We start from the raw sequence: 24354 nt of genomic DNA, 5'->3' as shown, positions 1-24354 counted from the left end.
TTATATAATATAAACGTATCATAAAAAAATGAATTATCAGTTTTCACTAATCTTCGCTATCTTCCAGATCATCAACTCCGAGAAACTCAGTTGTAACACAGTTATCACAACTTATTGCCTTACAAGCTCCACAGGCCCAGGTGCATTTCATGCCATTTCTTTTGCAAGTGCATCGCATATTCGAGCAGTCAGTTTTGCAGTTACAGTGAAAAACTGCAAGGAGAGACTTGGAGGCAGCTGAAAGTTCACTAAAAATAGGGCAATATAGTCCGTTCTGAATTGCACAACTGAACTGGGTAGGGTCGAGATTACATCCCAGGGATTTCCACGATCCAACTTGCAAATAAACTTGAAATGAGTGGAAGCTGCAAACATCGCTGGTGGGAGGGAGAACTTAAGACTCAACATAAGAAGCAGATGATGTAACTTTCTCGATGAATTTGAGATGGCGTAACTGATTGAGGGTTGAAATTGAGCCTGGGCACTTATATAAAAGCATCATTGCTTTCTTCCCAGCTGCTGAAATATCGTGCTTTGGATAGTGGATAGTGGGCCCATAAAAACTTTAGCGGATTCGTAAAACTCATTGTTTTTTTTTATCAGAAGCTGTAGTCCTGCTGACTTCTCAATGCCATAGATACGAGAAGTTGAATCGCACCCAAGGGAGGTGTGGATATACAGGAATGGGCTACATATACGACGTCCAAGTTTGAGTTTTGTTGCATTTATATCCCAAATTCTATTCTTTGAGATTCCAGCTCAAGGCTCAGAGTAAAAGTAGATCGCTTGGCTACCTTTCTATGCGTGATAACACAGGAGTATGAACACATCTGTGTTTTCTCAAACCAGGACAGTAGGCATTAAAGAAGCAGGTCGACCTGCAGTTAGAACAATGAGAAGAATGGCGTCATCTTCTGCCTGGTATACCTGAGACCTAGCTTTGGTCAGGTACTCACTGGTCATGGCTATGATTGCCTGCTTATTCTTGAAGTTGCTTAGGAACACTTCTTTCTTTGTAGAACAGAGCATATTCCTGTTAAAAGTGATCTACGGGTACAATTGTGACCCTTTCCGTCTCAAATGGATGATGTCTTTGATTGAAGGTGCTTGGTTGTATCCGTCAAAAACCACCGACGTCCTTTGCAACCCGTATTTCCGTACAAAGTAGTCAACGTACTTTTGGCAGATACTATCATAAGTTGAGTTATTGTTTTAAGGGATTCTCTGAAGAGGTGCCCCACCATCGAGAATATGCTTGTCACTGAAATCTTTGATGAAGTTTTCAGTTTTTGGCTGCTGCTCTACAACTAGACGCCACATCGCGTTGGTAAGGACAGGCTTATCGGCTAATCGTGGAAGTCAGTGTGCTTTAAAAAGTGACGGAGGTGGCGAGCATAATTCATACTCAAAGTATGAATCCAAATTATCGTCGCTATTCCCAGCAATTGTCACCAGCCGCTCAAACAGCAGTGCTGGATCAACGGCAACTGACTATCCACTATTAACTGGTGCAGCTTTATGAGCAAGCGTTACAGTCACTGACTTTTTCTTAAATGTGAAAGTGTTCATGTTTTCCCCTGTCATTCCATCCATGATTTCTTGTCCGAGGGATCTAGCTGTGTCAGACTTGACTTTTTCGTCAGCCGTAACTCCTCAACTAATGATTTGTAAGCTCGGGTCTTCTGCGAAAGGGGTATTCTCAGCAAGAAAGCAAACAAGCTTAGTAGTGTCATGGTTGTCGCGTTCAATCCTCGTCTCTACAAATTCTTTGTGCTGTTCGCTTGTCTCGTATTCGACCTTAACAAAACTTTGCATCGACAAATTAATTGCACGGCTTTAGAAATTGATTATCATGAAGTATTTCAGAAGTGCTATTTTACCAACTTCGACGAACGGGAATTAAAAGTCACCGCCGCGCAAGAGGCTTGCCGACTGGGACTGCAAGGTCCCTAAAATAGAATCCATCACAACTGGCGTCGAAAGCGATTTATCATATTTTTCTTTACTACAATGTTTTTTTAAAAACAGTAAAAACTGTTGCAATTTTTGCTCTGACCTTACGACGCTGTACCCAGTTATCATAATTAAAAAACCCGGCTTCTTACCTTTTTTTGAAAAAAATGAAACAGCAGAGCTTCACCGTCAGCTAAACAACGCTCACTAACTGAACACTTCATTGACATTGACCTCTTACCCATTAATCGACTGGCCAGATAAGGCTAAACATAATAAAACAGGTTTTACCACTGTAGTGATCAATGTAGAAGCGCCCGAAGGATTTTTTACATGCTGGGATTGTGAGGTCTTGTCAGTAGCAAAAGGGTTATGAAACTGATGGAATATTTTAATGAAAGTTCTAATTTTACATCCTCAAAATCAACCTCAATTTCAAAAAACATAATTTTTAGTTTTACGTTAAAATAAAAGTGATTTTCATAATCACCATGATCTAGTACCAAATTCTAGACTACATTTTAAGACCGGTTTCTTTCAGATTAAGCGTGGTTTATCACTAATGGAATATTGAAGTGGAAGTTTTAATTTTACGTTCAAATAAAGGTGATTTTCATAATTACCGTGATCTAGTACCCTAATCTAGACATCAATTTTGTTGCTGTGCGCCTTAATATATAAAAAAAACAATTCATCTCCTCAAAATCAACCTCAACCTCAAAAACCTAATTTTTAGTTTTATGTTCATATAGGCTAAAGGTGATTTTCATAATCATCGTGATCTAATACCCTATTCTAGACATAAATTTTGTTGTAATACGCCTTTATATGGAAGCACGAATTTCACCTTATTAAAATCAACCTCAAACAACCTAAGTTTTAATTTTACGTTCAAATAAAAGTGATTTTCGTAAGCACCGTGACAAGTTACACTACTAGACATAAATTTTGTTGTTGTACGCCTGTATATGAAACACGAGATTCGCCCCCACAAAATTAACCACAAACTAAAAAAAAAACATATTTGTGAAACAGATAGATGAAAAAGCTTTGCATATTTGGAATCAGCATATTTTTTTAGTCGGGTAGCCAAAGAATCTTTTCTCTTGCAATTTGTTCCCGGTTAGGCCCTTTTTTTCACACACTTCCTGGACTATTGTTCTGAATATGGATGACTTAATGTATTTGCACGAAAATAAACAGCTGGAGTTACATAACTAAAACAAGTAGATTCACTGTTGATGTATATTTATATTTAATATGCAGCATTTATTGGGGGATGATTTGATCCATGAAAAATATTAATTTAGTGTCTTTCTTATTTAGATACTGGTTTAAACTCCTTGGAATGAGCGGCGGTACAGACAGGAAACGCTTCTTTTCCAACTATGCAGTTTGCCTGTTTGTTATTCTGTTCCTGGCGGTTGAAGGTGTTATACCGGCTGTTCAAGATTTGGTTAAGCCAAATAATGATGTATCTCTTGAAGACGACTGGCATTGTGATTTTGATACTAATCCAACATTTGTTACAGAAAACAGAACGTCAGTCCGTTTTCTTTTGCGCAACTTCTTCATGTTTTATGGAAAAGAAGTGGATTACTCAACTTATGTCCTTTCTGCATTAGATGGAGTGTTACTCCCGAAAGAGAATTTTGAAGCTTTGAATCTTCCAACGTCCCAGTCGTTGTATGTAGACAGAGTTAAAAATAATGCCTGTGATCAAATAGACTTAAACTGTCAAATAGCTTTACAAGATCCATTTGAACTGAACATCAATTTGACAAGGCTATTTTTGAAGCCCTCACTAGAACGTTTTGAGCAGTGTTGCCAGGTTGCATCACAGGTTCTTGAAACGAGTAGTGAAAACGACTGTCTGAAAAAATTATTTGATGTGAGTGCTTATCCTAACTTGGCAAATCCTAGAAAGCGGAAAAAGCAAAGAGAAACGGAATAGCTTTTGCTGGAAATAATCTTTTTGGATTTAAGACTTTTAAAACTTGATTCCTTGAGGGCTTGAATGCTTAAGCATTAAGGGACGGGCCCTAAAGTGCATTATAAACTTTCAAAGAAGCCTTTTTTACGAAAACGGACCTGAACAACCCTTCTGTTTCCTTGTTATTATGGATTTAACCCAGCGCCCCTGGAATTATTCTGGTATATTTATCTCCGCGGCTTGTAAAAATTTACTTTAAAATCGACCGTCTGGTTGTTCTTTTTTTCGATTCTTTTGCATATATTTTAATGGAAAGAGAAAAAAAAAACAAGGGCTGTTGATAATTTTCTAGGATTTATGTTTTATTTGAACCTTTTGATTCATGTGATTTCGTCCATTGTTCGACACAAAATGATTGCGTAGCTTTATAGGAACACTGAAATTGTATACTTGCGCTTGTGCAAGACCAAATATTATGTTTGTACATAGCAAAATTACATACATTTACATACGCATGTTTCTGTATATTTTATATTTCGCAAAATGACATATTTACATACGGATGTTTCTGTATATTTTATATTTCGCAAAACGAAATACATTTAAATACGCATGTTTCTGTGTATTTTATATTTCGCAAAACGAAATACATTTACATGCGCATGTTTCTGTATATTTTTATTCTTAGATGCAATGAATATTCTTAGAGTGTTCGCTGCATGCATTGATGATTTACGTTGGGAGCTTTAACATGCAATAATTTTTAAAGAATTGAAATTAAGATTGAATAAGAAAGCTAAAATGACAAGGGTCTTTTCGTGAAAAAAATAGTAAATCACCTAGGATATGAATATTTGTTTCTAAATTTATATTTAATGAAAAATGTATTATTTCTCCTGCAAATATTGCTGCATATCAGTAGAATAGCTCATCCAGATTAGAGGGGTACGTTTCAGGAATTGACACCTCTCCAGACAGTGTCCTTGACTAAATTAAAAATGTCCTTGCGTATAGAGTGGTTGATTTTAGTCTAATAATATTAATCATTGACATTAATCTAATAACTGGTTTTCTTCCAAGATCCGTGACCTTTTTGCTTATTGGTGTTCATTTTTTGTTGGGAAAATGGTGATAATTTTAGAACCCAAAACCAGTTTTCAAGGCTATTCAGTTATGTATTTGAGCCCGCTAAATTTTGTGCGTTCCTTGAAACGGCGTTAATAAAGAGTTTATGTTTTATTTTCTTCCTTTCTAAATAGGAAACTGCACTACCTTGATTTGTGGTTTCAAATTGTTGTTTCTCTTCTCTCTCTTTTTTTCTCTCTTTAAAAGAGCAAATAGGCATCTTAATAATTATTTTAAATGTGTATTGTAAAGTTTGTGTATAAGAGCATTATTCTTCAGAGGCTATAAATTACAAAAATGCGTGAAAGCCACAGCTCTCGGTTGAAAAATCTTGAACCCCTTTCATATTTTAAACAACATATTTCCCTTCACTTCGAATGAAGGTCTGAAGGTGGCGGCTGTAAAATGTCTATGGTATGGACCAAGATGATTAAAACATTCTATATATTTTGGGGGTTTTAAAATATTAAGCTGATAACCGATCTTTATATCCGACTTGCTTTGGAGATATTTTCCCATACCCTTCGCCAACCATTTAGCCAGGACTAAGTGCCGCCCTGGCTAAGTGGTTGACGCGCTGGGTTGGGAATCCTTTGTCCGAGGAGCATGGGTTCGACTCCTGGCGTGATCGATTACTTGTTTTGGGACGAGGATCATTGGCGTGACTCTGTAAGCTCAGCCAGAGTCAACCAAGCTGTAACTGGGATCTCTATCCTATCTTTTTATTTATGTCACACGCCAAAGTTGGGATTTTGACAAGTTGTGATTTTTCCTTATTCAGTTGAAATTTTTAGAATTGATATTACTTACTTACTTAAGTCCCGTACATCCTCATAGAACGTCTTGGAGCCACTCCTTCCTGAATCTGATGAACTAGGGCTCGATATGCTGTTCTGTCAAGTGGAGTTTGGGATAGTTGGGCAATGCGTTGTCGGTCAAAGTTTTCGATCCAGCTTTTGCGTGGTCTTCTCCATGGTCGAAGGCCTTCAGTTGTCCCTTCAAGCGCGATCTTGGGCAGGGGTTCGGGATTCATTTGCTTTACATGGCCGAACCAGCGCAGCTGCTGTTTTCGGATTTTGTTCAGGATTGTCTCTTGCGACTTCAGCCTTCTTCGGATTTCTTCGTTTGTGACATGGTCAGTATATCTGATCTTGGCAATCCAATGCGGTCATCTCATTTTGAACACAAGGAGGTTGCACTCGTTTTCAGCTTTTAATGTCCAGATTTCACACCCGTACAGAACAATGGGTATTATTAGACTATTGAATAGATGCACTTTCAGATGGTTCTAAAGGTGGTTAGATTTCCAGATCTTTGATAGTCTTTTGAAGCTAGAGCTGACAAGACCGAGGCGGCGTTTAATGTTGACAGTGTGGCAGTTGTCAGCCGTCAACAGAATGCCAAGGTAAAGGAATTGATCGACTGTTTCCACTTGTTCACCGTCTATTACTATCGAGGGGGGGTTGTTATCTCCTGTCGTGATTTGACCACGATTTTGGTCTTGTTTGCGTTAATCTGCATACCAAACGCCTGCGTTATTTTGGAGATTTAGTCAGCCTGACTCCGGAGGTCTTGGGCGGTAGTGGACATCAGGTCGATATCATCCGCATATGCTAGTTTGTCAATTAGGATTCCTCCTATTCTGGCTCCATATTCGACGGGTATCAGGGAGAGGATGGCATAAAGAAACAGGCTAAACAAGTGCGTCGAGAGGGTGCATCCTTGCAGGACTCCGGAAGTTGTTGGGAATTCATCAGAGAGCCCAATCAGTGGTCAGTGTTTGACTTTTGAATTGGTTGTACATGTTCTCAGTGATTCTGACTATTTCAGCGGGGACACCGTAGTGTCTTAGAATATACCACAAGCCTTTCCTCCATATTAGGTCAAAGGCCTGTCGGAAGTCAATAAAGAGCTGATAGAGGTCTCTGTGAAACTCGATGAACCGTTCCATCAGCTGACGCACAGTAAAGATTTGGTCAATAGTGGATCGTCTCGATCGAAAACCAGCTTGATACTCGCCAAGAACAGAGGCGGTGATTGCTTAAATTCTGCGGAGCAGGATCGTGGTCAGGGTTTTGGTTTGGCGGTTTGAGAGGCTGATGGGCCGGTAGTTGTCGTATTATTTCTTCGAGCTTTTTTTGTGTATTGGGACTATTGCTGCCTTGCACCACTGCTGCGGGACGTGTCCAGTACACCAGATGGCTGAGACAAGACTGTGGTATAGGTCGACAACATCTTCTGAACCAATATTTATCAGTTCAGCAGTGACACCGTCTGGCCCCGGAGCTTTGCCTCGCCTTAGGGATTCTATTGCCGCTTTGGTCTCGCTTCTAAATGGAGGTGGAGGGGGGTCTCGATCTATGATTGGGAAGGAGTTTAGGACATTTTGTCGGTCATTACTTCAGGGTTCAGTTTCTCCTCAAATTATTCTTTCCATCCTTCGAGCTTCATCTTGGCATCATTGATGTCGTTCCCCTGCTTGTCTAGGAATACGGGCGTTGAGGGATTCTTTTTTGGAGGATAGCTCGCTGACTATTTTGAAGAGCTTGTGGCTGTTGCTTTTCATGAACTGGGTTTCACAGTCCTTGCACTTTTTGGCGATATGGTTGCGGAATGCCTTTTTGATTTCACGCTGAACTTTCCGTTTGAGATGTTTGTAGGTATCTCGGCTGCTTCGGTCAGATTTGTTGTTATGTAGGTGTTTCTGGTCACGTAATCGAATTATTTCTTCAGTGATCCAAGGCTTTTCGTCTTTGGCTTTTTTACCAAGGATGTCGCTTGCAGTCTCAAGGACTGCAGAGGTAGCATGTTCAGCCAAGCGATCGATCTCTTCGGGAATTGCGAGCGGAGTGGATGTACTCAGGATGTCACGGAATTGATATTGTGGTAACTCAAAAAGAAATTCACTAATTTTCTCGGTAGTCCAAAAGCAAACTTCTGTCCAAGTAGAACATGCCAAAAAGGCTTAAACAACTCAAATTGTTCCCGTAAAAAGTCAAAATTTCCTGTAGAACGTGCACCCTTACAGCTCAAGCCACTCAAACAACTCAAATCGTCCCCGTAAAAAGTCAAAATTTTGTTTAGTACGGGTACCCTCATAACCCCCCCCCCTCTCTCGCCCCTGCACGTTGTGAAAACAATTACAAAGACTGTCTATATTTATGTAAGATTGATCATGAGAAATCCTAAAGTAGTGTGGGATAAGGAGCCAAGTCCTGAATCAGCTCAAAAACAAATTAAATCAATTCTATGGACCGACCTGGTGCAAAAACGACCCAATTTCAGACTTGGTGCAAAAACAAGCTAAGCTTTAACTCGCTGCAAAACGAGCTTAGACCAAGCCACGGAATTTTCTTAACTTAGCGCAAAAATGAGGTAAGTCCTGCCTCGGTAAGTCTTATCACTAAAAAACCAGCAAATTCCAAGCTGATAAACTTCAAAAAGTATTAATTTAGTAACATATTATTGATTTACAAAAGTCTTGGTTTGAAGTCTAACTGATCAAGTAAAAAAAAAAAAGAACAGACACTACAGTTTCAAAAGGAATATACTGTAAAAACTGGCAAAAAAAGATGAAATAATTCACGTTTGCACAACTTCAAATAATAGAATTTGGTAAAAAAAAAATTTCAAAACTTATTTAAAAAAAACTTCCTTAAGTATTAACTTCGTAACATATTATTGATTTTCACTTAGACTTGTTTAGAAGTCAAACTGACGAATAAAAAAAAAAAATTAATGACCAAATAAGAAAAAAACGTAACAGACATTATTCTTTCAATAGGATTTAATGTAAAGGCTGGCAAAGAAAAAAGAAGAAATAATTCATGTTTACTCAACACCAAACAATAGAATTTAGCACAAAAATAATATTTGTTTCGAATAAAAACTAAGAAGTATGAACTTGTCAACATACTATTGATCTACATACAAACTAATCGAGTAAAAACTGGTCAAACTGATAAAGTACAAAAAAAAGAAAGACACTATCGTTTCAACAGAATTAAACGTAAACGCTAAATAACGTGAAATAATTCAAGTTTGCTCAACTTAAATAATAGAGCTTTGTAAAAAGCTTCAAAATTTATTTTGAAAAAACTTAAAAAGTATCAATTTAGTAAAATTTTATTGATTTACATTAATCTTGTTTAGAAGTCAAACTGATCAATTGAAAAAAGAAAAAAAAACAGACTCCATCGTTTCAAAATAATTTAATGCACAGGACTGCAAAAAAAGAAATAATTCATGTTTGCACAGCTTCAAATAATAGAATTTGGAAAAAACAAAAAAATATTTTGAAAAAAAAATTTTTTAAAAGTTAACCTGACCAAGTAAAGAAAAAAAAAAATGGACATTACCAGTTTAAAAGAACTTACCGTAAAGGCTGGCAAAAAAAAACGTGAAATAATTGACGTTTGTACAGCTTCAAATAAAAGAAATTGTTAAAAACTTAAAAAATTATCAATTTAGTAACAGTATCACTATCTCCACGAATAGTGCTACTTAAGTGTTCTTCATCTGTTGAAACATAGGAGGATGTAGCCCGATGCTCTGTCTAATCTTCATGGCTTTGTACGTATTTTCCTCAGGGCACGCTGAGGAGACTGAAAAGCTAAATCAATAGCTGATGCTTCGTCAGTCCTAAAAAGTGAAAACCATTAGGTTTGGTATTAAGAAGCGTTGATTCTTACAGTGGTTCTATGCTAGTTATTCCACGAAACCAACACTTCTTATTAGCATAAATACTTTCAGCAGCATTTCACAGAGAGGAAAATTGACATGCTATCTGCTTGTATATATATATTTTTTTTTATTTCTAAATGAAAATAAGGTTTGAAACTATTTGTAGGATTATTGTTGTTTGAAGTCTTAAATGTGAAGTCATCTAAAAAACTATAGTACTTAAATAATGTTGCTTTATTTTGCTATACATTGCATAAAGTTACGTTAGTAAACACTGAGCTTCCAGTACTGGAAGATTTTCTTCTCAGTTTATCGTCAGTCTCCTCTATTTTACGTGAAGTAAATATGCCTATGGATCCTAAACCAATAAACTAATGGTGCCTTCCTGAAAAGGTTTTTACATCTATAGTTTTAACTTTCATTCCAAGTTATTTTTACTAGCTATGGCAAATAAAAGGTGCATATTAGTTCCCCCTAGGGTATAGGGTGCAGAGCCTCTGCTGATAGACCCAGGATAAGTAAGAAGTAATCTGTTTGCATCCTGCTTCTACCAGGGGCGGATCTAGGACAAAATCTTGGAGGGGAGCAATGTAACAAGGGCGCCAATGAGAAAAATCTTGGGGGGGGAATGTGACAAAGGTGCCAATAATTGACCAAATTCACAGATTTATTCTAAAAAGAGAGTGAGAAAAAAGAAAAACAACAGGGAAAGAGGGCGCAAGAAAATCAGGGGGGGCAGGGCCTCCATTGCATTTACCATTCATTCGTCTCTTTGAGCAAAATTCAGTGGCATATGGTACCTTTGGATAGCAGTCTTGTATAGTTATATGAGAGTTTAAAAAAATTATTCACTATTTAAGGATATGGCATACGTGGCTCCAAAAGTCCCAAAATCTTAACATCGATTAATAAGACGGTCGAAAATGGTATTCCATTTTCATAAACGTAAGCCATACATAAAACAAACTGAGCTATCTACTAAAAAATAGAAATTGAATCAGCTTAAATTTAACGTAGAACAGATTTCCTGGTAACTGTAACAGGGAAATGTTTATTCTTAATTTTTTAAGCGGGCTCTATCTACAATCAATTACAGTAATAAGATTCCTTGTTCCAAACCAAAATAAACTGTTAAAACAGAAATACCAAATTAAGATACAACTGAGATTCATTTAATCTTACGTTAAATAATTTTTTTAGGAAGGTTTGGAAGTCAAAACTTATTCAAGCTGAATGGGCGCATTCTAAAGCCAAAACACTAAGTAACTTGACTCTCCTCAAGACCCTTACGTCAACAACCTTATCTCAAAAACAACATTTGCAGAATTCACAAGAAAACTAGTGGTTGAAGGTGGGTTACTCACCTGGTATAAACATTCCTTATCGCAAGGTGCAGAAACAAGGTAGTAAAACTGTCCCTTTTTTTAGACGAGGCTTCTGTTTGAACCTGAATGAACTTGCATTAGAAAACAAATAAACTTAAATAGTAACGAAATCGTAATTATTACTATCTCCTGTGACCTGGGAGACATTACTAACTTTTTTTTTGTCATATTAGTTAAATACACCTCTAATCGAAGGGTTGAAGATCGCATTTCAAATATTCCTTTAAAAAAATCCATAAGTGAATTATCCCCAACCATGGCAATGGATAGGAATTCTAAGGATTTGCAAAAAATAAAGGCTGATATGCGACATTAATTTTGTGAATTTGTTTATAAATTTTTGAGCCTGACACTTTTTTTTAAAGAAATTTAGCACTTGCAATACAATTTGAATTTTTTTAGTTTTACTAACATGTAAACACATTGCAAATATGCTAAATTTTGCTAATGTTTACGTTTACGATAGGCGAAGTTGGATTAGAATAATCTAATCTAGCTTATTCTGCCATGCTTGAACAAAACTTAATTATATACGACCATTATTTGCAGTCTGCTGCACATCTCATACAGTAAACCGAGGAATTGACTCCGTTTGCGTATATGACATCTTTGACAGAGGTGAGCTGAATCTTTCAGCTCTCTTGATCAGCAAAGCTGCACCTTCCTCGGGTGCTCTAAGCGTCATAAACTATTTTCAGTGACAGAATTAAGCTTTCCTACAGTCCCACACTTCTCAATGCACTCCATTCACTTCCGAATCCTGCTCTTGAAGGGGGGGGGGGAGGAGGCTTTTACATTCAAGTTTATACATGAAGTTGTCCTTAGTTCTGTTGAACGAGCTTGTCTCGTAGAAGTGTTTGACATAGTATATTTTTTGTTGGAGCTCAAGTGGAGGTCTGTTGTGTTTTAAGACAGCGTTTCTACTGTGTCTTGTGAAATGAGGATTATTAGTCAGTAGGTGAAGGACAGATACAAATATTTGCAGGGTCTCCTTTTTTTAGGGGAGCATTTTTATTTGAAGTTCGTCAGTAAGGGGAAGAATTGATACAGATTTGAGGGTAAAATTTTACCCTTGGACAAGATATTCCGCACCCTTGCTTTAAGACAACTTCCGTTGATTTTGAATTGAAGTTATCAAGTATTTTGCAGTAGGTTGCATCAAGATATAGCTAAAAGAGACAAGCTAAGACAAACAATAAGCAACAAAAGCGCGAAGAAAAAAAGGGACAGTGAAGATAATTTGAATGAATATTTCGGCCCTATGTCCAAGGACCGTCCAGGTTGAACTTTGATGAAGTAAGGATGCTAGGACTGCTTTGAAAAAAAAATTTAATTTTTGGTTTTATTGGTCGCATGTTGTTGTGAGTCTTTTTTCTTTTATATATTTTTGTCTTGCTGAGAACGGCCCTTGGACGTAGGGCCGAAATTGTAGCAATAAAACTTTTCTTTGTAGCAATAAAAGCTTTCTGGCCGCCCTGATAGCGGTAATGAAGATTGATCGCGTCAAGTCTAAAATTATACCTTAAACTGTGAACTTACACTTTATAGGTACTCCGATAGCGCCGCTTATAGCGCTAAAGATTGTGTCAACTAGGCTAGCGCCGCCCTCAATTAATGGGAGAAAATTGAATAGGTAGACATATAAATGTGGCCTCTTTTTTCTCGAGCTATCTGGAGATCCGATTCCCTTGGGAGCGTTACCTTGGAGACATGCGAACTAATTAGCTATCAGTAGGCTAGATACGGACATATAAAATAAAATAAACACAGGTAAAAAGCACAATAGGTTTATTGAGACTTACTTATTTAGGTGCACAGCAATGGGTCACTTCAAATGACAATAACAGTGACGACGATGAACGAATATAAGAATTCTGTCTGAATGGTCCTGAATCTACATTGCGAATCATTTTAAAAAGCACTTTTACCCCACTACCAAACGCAGTTCTTTCGTCCTGCGCTGTAAGGACTGGCTTGCCATTGGCTCACGTGGCCCAAGGACGCGAACCCTCGTCCAATAATACGTCTTAATTATTTCTGCTGATTCAAACGTTCACACGGCTCTTATAGTTTAAACTTCCTTAGAAATATTGTGCGTGGCACCTTTTTTATTACCACTATCTTAGCGAAATCTAAAGCTTGATTAGCGCCGTTCTGAGACTGACTGTAATTTTTTCTCTTTGCTGATTAAAGACTTTTCATTTTTGAAACTTGATGTAGCTTAATTGTAGGAAATCGGAATTATCTTGAGAAAGAAGAAACTTTATTTTTGCATTTTAAATACATCTCATTTTAATCTTGGTACATATCGCCCTTCCCATCAGTTAATAACGTCCCGTCATTATTAGATGCTTACCTACTGGCTTTCAATACGTTCGCAATTTATTAGATCTTTCTTCAACATAATTATTTTATATTTATGTTATGGCTTAATCAGGAGTGCTAAAAATTTTCTCTATTACTTTTCTTATTTTATTTTACATCCCTATCTAAAATTCATCTACCGGACTAAGATTATTCATGGTTCTAGGCTAGCTACTATACTAAAGATTTTTTAATTCTATTTTTGCAAGGCTTTTTTTTTATTTTTGTGTGTATATGGCATACTACATTATGTCAACGCTACATTAAATGAATGACATGATAATAATATACCTAATTTTACTTTAACGTCTAGCTGTACATACATGAATGATTTATAACAAACAATATTGGGTTTACCATATTCACTGGTAACATTAAAACAATTTCACTATTGGGATTTTTGAGTTATCAAAGTTATTAGGAAGTGACATGTGTAAATTCACATCTATGTCATCACCTTCGAGTCCTTAGTGTACTCCATCCTCCTGTTGTAAATTATTGTCCTTCACTCTTGTCGTCTTGGCAAAATTCTTTAAAGCACTTACGTTGTGGTTTCTTCATGGGACAGTTCAAGCCCGATTGTGTTCACACGACAGGCTTCCTCTAATTGTCAACTGGGAAATGATGCTTCAACTACAGGTGTGTGAATATGCCCTCAGAGTTCATTCTCACCTGCTTTTCGATAGTTCATAGGGTGCCTTATCTTTTGGGATATTTTGAGGCACATAGAGAATGTATTCTCGTATAAAATTGTTCTTTGTGTCTCTTATAAAATCGTTAGCTTATGGCTTGCGTTTATTAACCTTTGCGGTGATTTCAAGGTTAATCACGGGGGAAGTGAAGTTCCTTAAATTGGACATTGAAGTTGGACGAGTTGACATCAAACTATAGTGACTCTTTCGACATATTGTCTTTAACTTCAACTTCAAATATCTTCAAATATCTTCAAATATCGTTTAACTTCAAATATCGTTAAATATCATTTAACTTCATCCTTCCACCTGATCGATGGGGTTCTCAGAATTAAACTTCAAATTGTCTTTAACTTCAACTTCAAATATAATTTAACTTCAAATATCGTTAAATATCATTTAACTTCATCCTTCCACCTGTTCGATGGGGTTCTCAGAATTAAACTTTAAATTATACCCACTCGTTTTCTAATGTCTTCCCTATTTCTTGGCTTAGACGTTCTCATGGGGCTCCGGGTTTAACCTCTGCATTTCAGCTGTTTCCCCGTGTTCTTCTCTTGGTTTTCGTCTTCTTAGTCTTAGGATTTTTACGTAATTAAAAGTCAATAGGATTCTTATGGTCAGGGAAGTCGCGAATACAAAACATACGGCCAATAGTATGTTCCACCAGAAATTGGTTGAGAACAATCCGTATATATTATCCACATACGTTAATCTTTGGTCTTCATTTGTAAATAGGGGAATCTGTGAATCTAATGCTTCCCTTATTTGTGTAAGCCTTATTGTCCCTTTATTCTTTTCTATTTTTGACCATATCGATGTTTTTATTTCCTCGTTTTCTGAACTGGGAATAGTGTATGACAGGTTGATGGCCTTGAGTTTAGTTATCTTGGGACTTATTATCTTTGTGCTTGTGGTAATTAACGGCGTTCGGACGGTTGACTCTTTAGTTACGAGTCGACACCCTTGTTTTATGGTTATCGTACCCACATTTTGTAATAGTAATTCTGTTTTGTAACTTGGGTCTATTCTTTCTTTTTTATTGTAACAAGATAAAGTTCCAACAGTTTCTCTTGGAACAGAAATTATGATAGTGTTCATAAATATGAACAGGATCAGCTAATAATTAGACGCTTCTGTACTGGTAGTTTTTTTTTTTGATTTTATAAAGCTGTCAGATAGAAGAGTATAGCCTACTGAATTGCATAGTTTAAAAACTAAACTTCTTTTCAAAATAACCGACACTCCGAACTAGTCGTGTTTACATCAGCTAATAAGAACGAATTCACTCTATCAAAATATACTAAAAACTGGCTAAAATTTGTACGGGTATAATGGGGGTGAAGAAACATAGGTTTCAAGAGGAAATCTCTTTAGTAGTCACTATATCAGAATTGTATAATTTAATATACATGTTACTCAAATAAATTTCGCATAAACTAAAAAAAAGGGAGAAACATGAAAAAAATTGACAAAATACATGTTTTTCACTAAATGAAGCACAATCTTTTCAAGTTAAACATAAACCTTAGTCTAACTTAAATAAATTATCAGGTTCTAATTTATTTAATTGAGATAAATTTTAATTAATAACTTATTGAGAAATTATATTTTAATAAATTATTAAAGTAAAAAATTGAGTACGAATTGATTATTAGAATAATTAAATAAGAATTTGACTGATATTTTAAGCAAGAAAAATGAACAAAACGGCAAGTAAAAAAAGGGAGATTAAACACTAAGAACCTAAAAATCAGAGCAAAACACGATTGAGATCAAGCTCTAGAAATGTGTCAGGTTATCGAATTATTAAGTCAAGTTAGGCATATTTGATTTTCTTTTGATCAATTTTCTTCATAGTTTAACTTTCTTAATTTTTCAATCTTCACGTGGAAGGCAATTTCATAAAAATGAACTTAAGAAAGGGGTAGATACCAAAGCAGTACTGCAAAACATACACAAAGAGCCCTGTCTTAATGAGTTTAATAATGGTTGTAGGGATTCTACATCTTAGAAAGCTCTTATGCCCATTGTAGAGAGGAGATTTCGCCTCGTCTTAATCCATGTATAGGACCATTAGTAAAGATATCACCGTCATCACCTTGCAGTCTTCTTATTGGTAGAAATTAAACGATTAGTAAAAAAATTTGTATTTTTGTTTTTGATGACATCAATCTTTGTTCGGACATGGTTCGATTTTTCATATAAAATCTGAGGAGGCCTGAGTCAGTATAGGTAAGATATAACGTGACTGAGTTGCGAAAATATGTCACGAAAATTAAATCACAATATATGTCATAGTTAAACTAATGAAATTAAAGAATATTTTTGTCACAGAACTATAGAACAGTGATCTCTCTGTTATTGTATACGTCATAGATATAAACTAATGAAATTAAATTTTTCGCCAAGGAGCTAAAGACATCAATGCCTTTGTTTCTCTTTGGAAGCATTCTGATCCAAAAAACGAAAACTTAGCTCACTGAAGTTTCTATTCAACCTTTAAGTATTGTTTTGACTTGCCCTGATTGGCATAAAAATACTAATTTCTTACACTTGAAGGACTGAGAAATATCCCTTCCTACGATCGTTTGCACACAAAAAAAAATACAAAAAACAATCATGGGCCTTGAGTTCCTCCCCAGGCTTCCCAAAAGACGTGGTCCAACGCCAGTTGTCGTTTTCAGTCGACCACGATCTTCCTACCTTTGGTTATTTTCTGTTCCAACCTTTCTCTCTGATCATCAATGTTTTGACATCACTCGTATTAGTATTATTTTTTTTCCATTAATAATGACTTGCTTAACTTTACTTGCAAACTGTTAAATTTATTATGGTGGATCATAATTTGATTTTCATAAGGGATTTAAAATTTTTCTTTACATTAATTAGGGATATTTCCATCTGTCTGGTATTTTAACCGTTCTACCTGAATGTGTCGTTATTTTCTCCTCTCTTTCTTACGGTTTTTTCTTTTTAAGTTTTTCTAGCGAAATAAGGTAAAACTTTTTGTATTGTTTTTTCAAAAATTCTTTCCCTTTTAATTTCGTTTGTTTCCCGTGAGCGGCTGCTGAGGTCGGTCTTGACTTTCCTATTTCTTTAGCTACTCTATGATCTGATTCGCCGTCAGACTCTTCGGAACTGGTTTCCGACAAATCCGGATCAGAACTTTTAGAGGTGGTACTTTTTGAGGTGTCACCTGCCCTTCCTTCGTAAATTTCTACTCCTCTGGAAGTAGAAGGTTTATTCCCTAAGTCCTCGCCCTGAGTTCTCAACTCGGGGGATTTGAAAGATTCTTGAGAGCTTTAGGAGGAATCAATAGTTTTTGCGGGTTCCTCCATCGTTTGAAGGCCATGTCTTCAGGGGGATGAGGCATTCTTTGCACTAAGGTTTCCCTCCATGAAGTCCACTTTTTAGGTTTGACCTTGGACACAGTTATATCATGATATTGACCTTGCTGTTCATCCTTGGGAGTTATATTCTCGGGCAATGTACTTTGACTCTTTTTTATGGGGAAATTAATTAAATCCATAGCTTCTCACAGGTTTGTTTTAGTTAAATCTTTGGGAGGAGTTTTCTTTACAGTAATACCGAGGGTTTCTACAGCTCTGTTTAATTCTTCCTGTAAAGACAGGGGCCTTTCTATTGGTGTTGCAGGGGAAACCATATCGTCTGGAAATCTTTTGGGGGGACATGGGGTCGAAATTCTATCGGGGAAAAATTGGGTTTTTGGAAATGTTGTATAATCTAAATCTCCTGCGCTCGCCGATGAATAACTTTTTGGAGTTTTTGGCGTTTTTATTCTTACTGGTATTAGGGATTTTTTCTCTGGAATAACTAGATTTTTCATAGCTAAAAATTCTTCAAAATTTTCCTCATCACTGTCATTCTCGAAATAGTCTTGCTTGAAATTAAAGGGTTTTAGCTCTGCCAATCTTGACCTAGGGGGCTCATTTTCTGCATCTGACGAATCAGTAGAGGAGGGATGTGATACCCATCCCTCTGGAAATTTTGCTCTTTTTATTCGGCTAACATGTGCCTTGTAAGTTCTTCCACAATCTGGGGTCTCCATTTTAATCGAATATTTGTTACCATACTTTTTGAATATTCGGTACGTTCCAGAATATAGGTGTGTAGATTTTTTGACTTCGGTTTTTGCTTCATTCTTTAAGGAAAAGTTGTCTCTTACTCTGAAATCTATGCCTCCCTTGACTTCGGGTTTGTTTCTAAGCTCTTGGTTTGTTTTACATTTTTCCAACTCTTGCCTAACTATTTTATAAGTTTTCCTCATCCTATTTATGAAATCTTGTTTGTAATCTTCTGAGCTACTATAATACTGCCGAGATTCAATAAACCCATTATACGGGATTCTAAAATCACGACCAAAAAGTAAATAAAATGGATTGTCTTTGGTTGTTTCTGAATAAGCCGTGTTGATTACGTTAGTTAAATAAGGTAAGAATTTATCCCAGTCACTTCTATTGTCTTTCGTATAAATACTTAATACGTTCGAAAATATTTTATGCCTGTTTTCTATTTTACCATTAGCTTGTGGGTGGTACGGGGCTGTCATCATTTTCGTTATATTAAGAAAACTCATTGTCTTTTGTTACTTTTCAAACAAAATTGCTCCCGTTGTCACTCAAAATTTTATTAGGAATGCCAAATTGTAAAAATAATTTTGCTAACGCCTTACTTGTGGCATAAGCACCTTGATTTTCTAATGCTTTTGCAAAAGTAAATCCGGAAAAATGATTTATAACCAAAAGAATACAAGTATGGCCTCTACTAGAAACAGGCAAGCCTTCACTTGTTCCGTATCAATCAAATGAGATGATATCGAAGGGGTACTTTGCCACTGGGATCCTTCCAAATGGAGGATTAGGATAAGCTGAGGGAATTTTTCTTAAGTTGCATGCTTCGCATGTACTTACAAATTCTTTAAGTTTTGTCATTGCAGACGGCACGTAGAAATACTGTTTTAACTTATGGAACGTTTTCATAACTCCTAAATGCCAACCTTTATCTAAATGAAAATATTCAAATGCAGACCCTATTAAGTTTTGTGGTAATACAGGTATTATTGAGGTTTGGTTTCTATTTGTCTCAGCAGTCACGATTCTACATAGTATTTCTTCATCAATATCATAGTAAAAATTTGCTCTCTCTTTTCTAAGAGTTTTAAATTTATCCTGTAACGCATTATTATTCACAAAATAATCGAAGAGTGCTACACACATTTCGTCCTTTTTTTCCTTTCTTTTTATATTTTCCAATGACAAGGGTCAATAGTTAATCTTATTTTCTTTTACCGTGTCTTTGACTTTGTTTTTCTTACATCCATGTTTGCTCTTAGCATTTATAGTGTTAACCTCATTTTCCCCTGTTTCCGACGGACTTTTTTCTGGGTATCTACTCAAAAAGTCACAAATGGCGTTTTGTTTACCTTTTAAATGTTGAAATTCGTAATCTAGGTCTTGGATTTTCATAATTCATCTAGCTACAATGCCAGTGAGATTTTTAAATGTTAGCAGATACTGCAAGCTTTTATGGTCTGATCGTATTATAAATTTTCTACAGATTAAATAGTGTCAAAACTTGTTCACGAGGTGGATTATACATAATAATTTTAAGTTTGTGGCTGGGTAACTACTTTCGCCTTTTGATAAGGTTCTGCTCTAGCAAATGACCTTTTCTATGTGTTTTTGTTTAGGCGTTCCCACTAGAGGATTAGGGTTTTCTACCAGGATTATTTGAGAAAGAATTGCGCCAATGCCTTTTGAACTAGCATCAGTTGTAACCACAAATCTTCCGTTTTCGAATCCGTTTCGAATCCGTTTTCGAGTCGGTCTAGGGAAGTTTGAGCTTCCTGGGACCAGGTAACATTATGGGAGCTCCCTTTAGTTAATTCCGTGAGGGGTTTTGCAATTTGGGCATAATTGCGTACGAATTTTCTAAAGTAGCCAGTAAGACCTAAAATTCCTCTAAATTCTTTCATAGTTCTGGGGGGCTTGAGGTTTTCAACACATTTTATTTTATCAGGGTCTGGGGATATCTCTCCTTGGGTTACTACTACTCCTAAAAATTTTAACTCCTAATTTTAGGTTGAAATAAATTTACTTTCTCAGGCCGGAATTTTAAATTGCCTTGTCTGAACTTCTCGAACACCTTAGCTAACGTTGCTAAGTGTTGTTCAGTGTTTTCTCCCACGCATATAACATCATCAACAAAATGAATGATATTCTTTAATCCTCTTAACAGGTGCAGTAGGGGTCTACCTAGCGCGCTTGAACTTGTTTTCAGCCCAAATAGTACTCTTACGTATTCATATGAACCATATCCAGATGCTGAAAATGCAGTTTTGTGGACATCCTTTTCGGCTATTTTCACTTGGTGGTAGCCTTGGGTAAGGTGCAAAGAAGTTAAGATTTTGTTTTTGCTTGAAATTGAGTCAAGAATTTCATCTATTCTTGGTAGAGGAAATTTATCGCTAACTACTTGTTTGTTGAGGGCTCTATAATCTACTACGAGTCTAAGATCTCCATTCTTTTTTGTTACTAAGATCACTTTTGCGCTATACGGACTTATACTTGGGCTTATAATTTCATTTTTTTTCTAATTCATGAATTTTATTTTTTTAACCACTCTTTGTGCTTATATGGCACACGATAGGGCTGTTTCGCTACGGGATTACCAGTCGTTAAAATTGAATGTTCATAAAATGGTATCAGCCCGATGTCATCTTCAGATGCATAAAACAAATCCTTAAATTTCCATAATAATTAGCAAAATTTTTTATTAATCTCCATGTCCGTTATATGATCGGTATTATATTTTTTTAAAAGGTGTGATTTTACCTGGGTATTTTTGTTATTTGAAGTTTTAATGCCGTTAACGGGGTTTCTTTTAGAATTTTCCAATCTATTTAAATCATTTTTCGTTTGAACCTGGATTTGAACTAAACACGTCCGCTTTTTAATCATAATTGTATCATTTTCGTGGTTATTGGTTACCCAAATAAAACCTTCTCCTTTGTCATAAAATATAACCTGTTCCTCGCATAGCAGATTTTCGGGTATTTCAGATGGGATCGCCAACCATATTTCGGATTTGCTAACCACTGGCTCAATCATCTGTGATATTTGAATTTTTTGCATCGTTTTGGGAGGGACTTTTCTTTTCTTTATCGCGAATCCGTAATATTTCTCTTTATTTTCATTGTTAATTAGATTCATACTGGCGCTATGCTGCGCCATTGGGGCATCTTGCGGCGTCACGTTGGGTTTTACTATGTTCTTCCATAATTCCGCTATTTTCTTAATTTAGTTTGACCTGTACTGTCGCATATCTTCTATTTTTGTTTTCGCAGATTCAATACTTTTATTATTTAAATTTACTTCATTTCTGCAATGTCTTTCAGGGTAACTGAACAAATTTCCAATTATGCCATGTCTGCGAGACACGAGGCTCAAAATACTGCGACACTATACCACCAGAAATTCTGTTTACTGTTATGTTGTCTTCGTAATCTCTGTTACGATTTCTTAAGATAGAAATGTCGTCCCCTATCTTAACTGGGGAGACAAGCCTCTCATTGGCTATGTCTAAAACTATTCTATTGGACCTTAGAAAATTTGCGCCTATAATAGCCTCGTATGGAAAGCTATCGCATATTATAAAATTTGTTATAAAGGTCCTATTGTCTCTTTTTACGCTTAGGCAAATTGAACCTTTTGCGTCCAATTTATGGCCTGTCACACTATTTAAATTGGGATTATTAGGGTTCCTCTTTCGCCTAATATGCAAAGGCAACATGTTAAATATACATGAGCTTATAATGTTTACTGTAGCTCCGCTGTCAACTAAAGCCTTAAAGTAAACGTTTTCTACACAAAAATCATTAAATATAGGTAACTTGTTATTAATATCACTACAAGACGGCACTAATATTGTCTTGGACCTATTAAATATTCCGGGCACCCTCTGGGTCCAATTTATATTTCTGAGGGGCCTGAAACGTTTCCCTGAGGATTTATTTCATGTGTGGGTGCCTGTAATAGATATTCAGACATATGAGTTTCCGTAGGCATATTTAATTGATTTACGTCTGTCTGTCTTCGCCTTGTATTATTATGGTAACCTGGATGTCTCGTGTCAGTGCCACTTCCTGGTGCTGACTGCCAATGCCGTTGGCTTGCAAAATTTTCATTTCCCATCCGCAAATTTTCATAATTTCTATATTGCATTCTCGCATTATATTGGCCTTGGCGAGTATTTGGGTTTTCACATCGGTAATTAATTTGTCTGTTGGGGGGAGGGTTATACAACTTTGGTTGGTACTTGTTGTAAGGTACTGATTGGCGCAATCACCCCTGGCTATAGCCTATAGAACGACCGGTGCTAAAAATTGTTCTTCCGAACAAATGGTTGCCGTAATTTTGCGTATTACCGACAGCAATTCTTGGTATGCGATTGGGGACATAATGGCACTCTCTCGCGATATGGCCAACACGATTACAATTATAGCACCTTATTATTGTAGGGTTATTTTCGTAATTGGATTGTTTGATAGGCTGAAAGCGTACTGTTTTCTGCCTAGCGGGTTCTTGCGTTTTATTTCTTTGTGGCACTGGGGAGTTATCCCTTCAAAAGAAATTGGGGGGTTCCTGATCGCCTTTGAATATTAAGTTCGCGTTTTAATCGTCTAGGCTATTTATTTTTGCTTTACTGTGATTAGCGACCATCTTATCCACTTCGATCAATGGCTCTACCTCCTGAACTGCAAGATCAAACGTTTGAATGTTTTTGGATATTACCACTCTATATAGTTTTTGGGGTAGCCCTTGCAAAAAGGTATTAAGTATGACTTTTTCATACAGTTGCCCCGAACCACTTCCGTATTTTGCCTCTACAGAAATGCGTATATTATCAAGGTATTCTCTTATGTTCTGTGAAAAGTCAAAGCTCACTGCTCCGTTTTTTAATTTATTTATGGAACTGGTTTCTATAAATCTCTCTTTGAATGCTTTTAAAAATTTATCAACCGTATTTATTGGCAAGTTTGCGTTATTGCCTATGGTATCTTCAATCTGTTTTAGAAAGGTTAGGGCCTGGCCTTTTAATCGTAGTAGGAGCATGTCTTTTAACGCTCCAGCGTCTGTTTTTGTTAGTTTTACGAACTGGGCCAATTGGATATTAAATTCGTCAATATCTGACTGACCATTGTACTCTGGTATAGATTTTGCAATCTCTATATTTTTCGCGACTAATTTCTGCACTATTAATTTTTCTTCTAAATCTTCAGACATTTTTTTTTGCGTTAATATCAACTTAAAATTTTACTTAACCTATTTTGGGGTAGGCTATTTTCTCCTATGAGATATAAGGGGTTTCCTGTCGTAGCCTAGCAGTTACAGGCCTAATCACTCTACTTATATGTCTGTATCTCTCTAATAATTAAATTCGAATTACAAAGTTTATAGCGTAATTAGTTCGCAATTTTTCTTCCAATTTCCGACCGTGCCATTTGTAGCAATAAAAATTTTATTTGTAGCAATAAAAAGCTTTCTGGCCGTCCTGATAGCGGTAATGAAGATTGATCGCGTCAAGTCTAGAATTATACCTTAAACTGTGAACTTACACTTTACAGGTACTCCGATAGCGCCGCTTATAGCGCTAGAGATTGTGTCAACTAGGCTAGCGCCGCCCTCAATTAAATGGGAGAAAATTGAATATGTAGGCATATAAATGTGGCCTCTTTTTTTCTCGAGCTATCTGGAGATCCGATTCCCGGGGAGCGTTTACCTTGGAGACATGCGAACTAATTACCTATTATTGGACTCGACGCAGACACATAAATGGAAATAAACACAGATAAAAAAGACAATAGATTTATTGAACTTACATACTTAGGTGCACAGCAATGGGTCACTTCAAATGACAATAACGGTGACAACGATGGAAGAATATAAGAATTTTGTCTGAGTGGTTTTGACTCTGATTTACCAATAATCTCAAACAGCACTTACACTTTATAGGTACTCCGATAGCGCCGCTTATAGCGCTAAAGATTGTGTCAACTAGGCTAGCGCTGCCCTCAATTAATCGGAGAAAATTGAATATGTAGACATATAAATGTGGCCTCTTTTATTCTCGAGCTATCTGGAGATCCGATTCCCTTGGGAGCGTTACCTTGGAGACATGCGAACTAATTACCTAT

At 36.4% G+C, this 24354-nt stretch overlaps 1 protein-coding gene across 2 annotated transcripts in view; it reads left to right on the top strand.

The window, feature by feature from the left end:
* The window catches only part of LOC148951252 (speckle targeted PIP5K1A-regulated poly(A) polymerase-like), a 28577-nt gene extending 23458 nt beyond the window's left edge, over window positions 1–5119 (top strand). For both annotated transcript variants that reach the window (XM_089090207.1, XM_089090208.1), the window contains exon 4: window positions 3280–5119. In XM_089090207.1, the coding sequence (XP_088946333.1) occupies window positions 3280–3907 (628 nt within the window). In that variant the 3' untranslated portion in view covers window positions 3908–5119. The remainder of the gene's footprint in view (window positions 1–3279) is intronic.
* Window positions 5120–24354: the final 19235 nt, after the last annotated feature.

This window comes from Artemia sp. Qi Xiang Cuo, chromosome 6, assembly GCF_049724085.1.
Source record: "Artemia sp. Qi Xiang Cuo chromosome 6, ASM4972408v1, whole genome shotgun sequence".
NCBI classification, from domain to species: domain Eukaryota; kingdom Metazoa; phylum Arthropoda; class Branchiopoda; order Anostraca; family Artemiidae; genus Artemia; species Artemia sp. Qi Xiang Cuo.
Note: the sequence above shows the minus strand (reverse complement) of the source record. Positions and strands in the feature narration are given on the sequence as shown.